The following is a 7166-nucleotide window of genomic DNA, read 5'->3' on the forward strand; positions in this document are numbered from 1 at the left end:
GTTCTTAGCTTGTTTATGATTCTTGATGACTATTTCCATGTATTTGATTACCTTGTATTGTTCCTGCTTACTGTAAATCGCTCTGGATTAAGACCATCTGCTAAATGCCTAAATTGTAAAGATCAAACTGTGCCGTCATACAGATTAATCTATTACCATTACATGATCAAATGATCATCGTACATTTATAACAATGCTCCATGGTAATAACAATGTTGTAACAATGCTCCTTGGCAGTAACTTTTATACGTATGTAATGTGTGGGATGCGTCCTCTCTTTTTTGTTTATTCTGACAATTCTCTCTTTAATCTCTCGTTAATATATTCGAATGGATGATCTGTCCACAGAATCATTTATTTAGATAGTTGTACAACTTGTTGGACCCTATCTTAAGCCCAAACCACACCTGTTGCAACTCCTTGCAACAAAACCATTTTGAGATAAACCACACCAATGCAACTCCTTGCAACTGAAGGTGTGGTTTAGGCTTTACACATAGAGAAATTTGGTGTGTGTGTGTGTGTGTGTGTGTGTGTGTGTGTGTGTGTGTGTGTGTGTGTGTGTGTGTGTGTGTGTGTGTGTGTGTGTGTGTGTGTGTGTGTGTGTGTGTGTGTGTGTGTGTAAACATACGTTTACATTGCCAAAGCAAAAGGTGGAACAATACAATCAAAACAAAATGTATACACAATAGTTGAAAGGCAGAATCTCCAATAAATCAATTTCTATGTTCAGAGATCTCTCAATGCAGATAGTGCAGGAATACACACAAAACCAATAATCACCAATATGTTCTTATCAAGACCATGCAATGGAGCAAGTATGGACATTTCCTACATATTGACGTTCTTGTTGTTGTCAGCCATTGTCCGACGTCACATTTGGTGCATCGTCCGGCTACTAACCCTATTACTAACCCTAACCTCAGTCTTAACCGGCCACGTGACGTAAGTAAAGTTGTTGTATAGTGCAGTTTCACCATGAGTTTCACAATGTTTTTGCTTTGGCGGCAGTAATTTCTAGTCGCCTATACTACTCACGGTAGGCAGTACGTAGGACATGTCCATACTGGCTCCATTGCATGGTCTTGACATGGTCTCGATAAGAACATACTGGTGATTATGGGTTGATAACATTAGAAGCCAGTGTCAGTAGTGGGAACCCAAATGCAGAGAGCCACTAGGCAAAGTGGTGTTCAAAACCCATTTTTTAACACCGGAGAGACAGGTGAAAGTGAACGTCACAGACAACACCATGTGACACAATACAATGATGACAAGTTTCAAGTTTCATTAGAAAACATCATTGCATAACAGTAAGAATTATGATGTTTCTTACAATTCAAAAGGACCACTCTTAAAAAAATAAATCATCAAACATCAAAACACAACAATAAAAAAAGTTTCTATTTCTTCTGGTGCCTTGGCATGTAGCCTGGGCAGTGGGCACCATTCCATTTCGGGTTTATGATCCGGTCGGGAGCGGATGATATCGATACGTCATGTTGTATTATTGTTTTGTAGTCATCAATCTTCCGGAACTTACTTTTCCCTCAAACCGATTTTTCTCAATAAAAGCTACAGGCTACGAGAGCTTTTATTGTTATTCTTCCAGTTTGAGGGGAAAGGAAGTTCTGTTTGATTGTTCCTGCCTGATGACTACAAAACAATACTACAACATGAAGTAACGATATCATCCATTCCAGACCGGTTCACACAGCACTTTTGGAACAGAGACCAGGCTTTCCTCCGATGTGGAAATCCTGGTGAGGCGAGATTACTTGGCGTGTGATTCACAGGTTGTGTGAGTTGTCCTCACATTCTAGCAGTCCAGAGTCTTTATGCAATGTATTAGTCCATATTTTAATCCCATCTGTGCCCCGAACCGAATTTTGTTTCCCTCATTTACTTCCTGTTTACATTGAGTGTAATTTCGACTTTCACCAGATGCACCCTCTCACTACCGCCCATTGAGGAATACAGGGAATTTCCAACAGAATCCGACACAGACGGAACTAAAATCTATTGAAAAAATCTGGACTAATACTGTACATTAGACTCCGGACCGCTAGTTAACATTACATTTTGGTGCAAGCATGTACTGTAGGCCTATAAGTACTATAGGCTTTAGGCTACTGGTGAAAGTGCTGGTCACTAAGACTATAAAATAGTCTTAATCCAAGGCTAGACTGCATGGTCCCTAATCTCAGTAGTCAAGAAGTGATGAGTTCCCCAGTCACCAAGGACTGACTGATATCAACATGAGAGGTGCAAATCAGTTACAGCTGGGGCAAACAGAAACACAGAACCTAGAAAACTAGACCAGGAAATGAGGGAACATAGATTCAAGATTCTAGATTCAAGATATTGTCACAAGGATATCCAAATACATGCACTGTGGAAAAACTCAGGTTGGGGGTGCTCCACAATACACCGACATAATAACAGTATAAATAACAATGCTAAACTAATCTAAAAGCTTAAAGATCACCATACAAGGTTCAGGTTGTAATACTACAGAAAAGGTTTGTGACACCGGAACCCGCACAACCAGGACATCACAATCAAACAAGCATGTGCTGCTTCAGTAGCATCCCCTCCAACAGAGTCATTGAGACATTGACATACCGTTCTGTGATGCTGTGTCAGGAGATCTCTCATCCATATCGTTCAGGGGAATCTCAGCGTCATCCTCCTGTCTGGAATGCTGGTCAACCATGTACCTCTGTAGAAGTAGCAGGGTCAGGTGGTTCTTAACACACACAGATACTGTAAGCATGCTGTATGTATACTGTAGCCTATATTGCGCATGAATGCATGCACACAAGCACGCACGCACGCACGCACGCACGCACGCACGCACGCACGCACGCACGCACGTTTCACATAGCATAGAGGGTTGTCATTTGAGACATACAGAATACTCACTCTAGATCGCCGACTTAGGAAACAGTAGGCTGCTCCCACCCCAAGTAGAACGACGAGGCCCACAATGAGTGTAACGTAAATGGCTGCAGTGGGTGGCCATTCATGCAATTCATGAGTGTAAGGGCAAAAAAGAGTACAATTTATTCTGTCTCATTGTGCACTGTTGTCTGGATTTGAAAATGTTAATCGTTATAAATAGTAGTAGATAATTAGTCATAACAGAGAGAAAATATTATTCTGTTTTGTAGTAAACTCACCTGGATCGAGTGGGTTCTTTGATCCTTTGGTGGCAGTGGTACCTGGTTCAACAATGAAGATTTTATTTATTCCATTTATTCAGCTTTTATGAATGAGTATATGTAACAAAACAAAGGGAGATCAAAATCATGACCAGCAAAATAAACTGGCAACTGACACATCTAAACATCTGAAAACTTCAATATTTAAAATAAGTCAACTTTTGAGAATTGAAGAAGAGAATATGGAAGGACGTACTGCTTGGCCCGATGGTAGGTTCGGTAGGTTTGGTAGGTTTGGTAGGTTTGGTAGGTTTCACAGTGGAAGGTGTCACAATGGCAGTTGTCACAATGGCAGTTGTCACAGTGGAAGGCATAGTCATAGTCTTGGCTGTAGGAATCTCAGATGTTGTGGTGGGTTCTGGGACAGTGAGAGATGAAGTGGCAGATATGAAGGGCATCTTTCAACATGAAGGGCATCATTGAACAGGTTAGATATAATTATAAGGACATCATTCAAGGTAACAAGTAACAGGTAACATAATTCACAGCTTATCTTTGCACCATTTGCTATTGTCTGTTAGCTCTGTTCAGTTTGGTATCAATTTCACCGGTATAGTATGAGCTGTTTAGTGTGTACAGTATAATCTGTGTGTCCATGAGTACACCCCTTTCATTATTTAACAGTACATCACGTTTCCACTAGTCCGGTTTGGAAATAGACACTAATTAGTGTTAATAGACTCTAAATGTCTAGAGACTAATCGAATTTGGTCCAGTCTGTTATGCTACTCTCCTACTATAACCCTTCTACACTACTATAACATTATTAAAACTGTCCTTCTGTCTGTCCTCATTAATTTTTCTCCTCAGTGGGTTGCCTAAACCATCTGAACGTACACATGTGCATGACATACTGTTGCTTACACTACAGCGTATGTCGGGTGTGAGGAAGCTGATTTTTCACCTTTCACAAATCTAAATAGTTTTTTTGGGAACTCACTCAAATAAGACTGCAGTGTGAGGAGATGTCCTCATCCATTTTTCTCTTCAGTGGGCTGACCATTAGATCTCAAATTGCACCAAACCATGTACACTCAAGACACTGCCCCCTCTTAGATCTCCATATATGGAGCTGACCTGTTCTGACATTCCATATGTAGATCTGACCTCATCAAACCCTGTACACTCAAGACATGCTCCATATGGTCAGTACAGAATTCATTCCATATGTTGATCTGACCCCCCATGCCAAAGCGCCAGCGCTCGGCCAGCAGTCTGCCGTCACCCAGGCGGATGCGTGCGCAGGACCTCGCCCTCAGGGCGTCTTACTGGTAGGTAGTAACCAGAGTAATCTAGTAAGAGAGTGGCGACACTAGCGTTGACTCCCATTGTAACAATAGAATGCGGAAGTGCTCATTCTATCTCAATGGGATAGTTCCAATGTTTGGAACTATAGCCCATAGGCACCCGCTTTGCGGCGAGATCAAAGCGTGTCGCCACTCTCTTCTATTCCACTCGGGTAGTAACTAAGTACACAGTAGTTTGACAGGAAATGGGGAGACAGAAGGGGGGAGGGTGACACGCAACACAAGTGGCATTACCAGTGGTGTTTCCATTGGTGACGTTTCCATTGGTGACGTTTCCATTGGTGACGTTTCCATTGGTGGCGTTTCCATTGGTGACGTTTCCATCGGTGACGTTTCCATTGGTGACGTTTCCATCGGTGACGTTTCCATCGGTGACGTTTCCATTGGTGGCGTTTGTTGCAGTCACAGTGACACTGGTGGTGGTTTCATTGGTCATGTTGGGCAATATGGTTGTTTGTGCAATGGCAAAATGTGTAATAAGACCTGAAAGAAAAGACAGGCCCAAAACCTTGAAATATATTTGGTGTTTAAAGTCATCCCATCATGTTCATAGGCTACAGTAGGCTGTATATAAAGAAATCACACCCGTGTGAAGTGAGGGGCGCTCTTATCATCTTACAACATCAATTACAACATGATGTTTGTTTAAGCAACGGGTGCTAATGTTTGTTTTAGTCCTCAAAACAAACATTATATTTCTCTTTATTGTCTATGGCGTTTTCTTAAACAAGCATCGTTGGAAAACAAACATTAAAGCTGTATATAGGATCTACTTCAATCCCAATAGGATTAATGATTGAAACAGATTTGGTTATATCACCAACAGCCAATAAAAGACCACCATTCTTGATGGTGGGTATAAGGTCAATAAGCAGTGATGCCAATGGTGAGCGCACCTCGTGGACCTACTTGTGTGCAAGGCGCAAGTTGGCACCTCGACAGAGTGCATTTCTAGTTATTATTAACGTGCGCAAGTACTGTGGTCGGCTGGACCGAAAGTGGTATGTAGGCTATGTATGGTATGCATGGTTATAATTGGCTGTTGATGCTGACGTAATTAAGATATGTTTCAATGTTGGGTGGGTAAAAGGTAACGTATGTATGTATGTATACATGTATGTATGTTGGTATGTCGGTAAGAATGGTGGTCCCTTAGTGGCTGTTGATGGTGACTTAACTAAGGTACGCTTCAAGGTTGGTATAAATAACGGGTCTAAAGGATTTAGAACAGCAGTTGTAAATTAATAGACATTAATTAGTAGCAGTACTTGCGCACTCTGCTTGCGCACAAGTAGGCCATGTATGCCCTACTTGTGTGCAAGGCGCAAGTTGGCACCTCGACAGAGTACATTTCTAGTTATTATTATTATTATTATTATTATTATTATTATTATTATTATTTTCAGCTTGAGAATATTGGATTTATACATCAATCTGTTTTTCTGTTCGGGTCATGTTTGCCTCCAACACTGGGATAGGTTTTTGCTGGCTGAAAGTTATGAAAGCCAAGAAATGTTCAAATCTAAGTTGCATTTGCAACCTACACCTGCTAATCATACCGAAACGGTAGAGATAATATTTTTAAAGGCCCTTGTCATCAAACTACAGCATGCTGAAAATCTCATTGTGTGAACAGGGTGTGGCAAAGTGTGTCCCTGTCTGCACATACTGTATGTCAACTTTCATTGTGCAAGCTCCATCTGACTGGAACAACCTTCCACTTTCACTCAGATCAACTACCTCTCTAGGCCGCTTCAGGACTTCCCTATATTCACATCTCCAAACAACCTGTTCATGCTTCTAATACTACTTACTCACATGTTTACTTCTTACTGGTTATAGTACTGTTTTTCTCTATTTCCATATATAAACGAGTTGGGGGTCAGGGGTGGGGTGGGAGAAGGGGAGCAAGCTAACTGCACCTGTATGTGTATGTCCTGTGTGTTTGTACTGTATGTCATGTTGTGTCTTTAGTACTGTGTACTTGCACTGCTGTATTGTTTGTATTTTGTATGTATAGGACCCCCTCGAAAACGAGATGCGACATCTCAAGGGGCCATCCTCTCAATAAAGTTCAAAGTTCATTATGAGAGTTTGTAAAGCTGCGGCTATGGTTAAATTCCCAATGGACCAGTAAATATTCACAACTGAAAATTTTGTACAGAAAGACCAAACCTCTGCCATACAAAGTTTAACTCAGAAAAAAATGTACAGTATAACATGAGGAACCCCCTTCTAACTTAGAAGGGCCTACAGAATATATTTCCATGGTAAATGCAAACTGTCAGTGCCTGTCATAGCTGTCAAGGCTACTAAATTGTGTTATCATTATTTAGAAAAGTTTAGATGAAATAAGCCAGCAACAGAATAATGGCTATAACCAGAAAACGATATGTCACAGCTTCCAAAAAAATCCATGTGATAGAAAAAACAAATGTGAAATATGAAAATATAAAAGACAAATATAAAAAGCTTACCCAGGATAAACACAGAAAGGCCAACGGATCCCATCTTCAGGCTCTACGTATAACTTCTGCTGAACCTAGCAGCTGATCAGCTATTATAGTGTTGCCTGTGAATATTAAGCCAGTTAGCATGCCCACAAACTGCATGCCCACAAAAGAGGATCAACCAT

At 41.0% G+C, this 7166-nt stretch overlaps 1 protein-coding gene across 1 annotated transcript in view; it reads right to left on the bottom strand.

The window, feature by feature from the left end:
* LOC306921688 (uncharacterized protein) overlaps nt 1–7092 on the bottom strand; it is a 33760-nt gene extending 26668 nt beyond the window's left edge. Inside the window, exons 1-6 of the mRNA XM_079498932.1 lie at nt 7009–7092; nt 4766–5014; nt 3421–3582; nt 3183–3224; nt 2926–3008; nt 2626–2722 (exon numbers count right to left, since the gene is read on the bottom strand). Coding sequence (XP_079355058.1) covers nt 2626–2722; nt 2926–3008; nt 3183–3224; nt 3421–3582; nt 4766–5014; nt 7009–7042 — 667 coding nt within the window. The 5' untranslated portion in view covers nt 7043–7092. The remainder of the gene's footprint in view (nt 1–2625; nt 2723–2925; nt 3009–3182; nt 3225–3420; nt 3583–4765; nt 5015–7008) is intronic.
* Nucleotides 7093–7166: the final 74 nt, after the last annotated feature.

This window comes from Electrona antarctica (genome assembly GCF_951216825.1).
Source record: "Electrona antarctica genome assembly, chromosome: 4".
Classification (NCBI taxonomy): domain Eukaryota; kingdom Metazoa; phylum Chordata; class Actinopteri; order Myctophiformes; family Myctophidae; genus Electrona; species Electrona antarctica.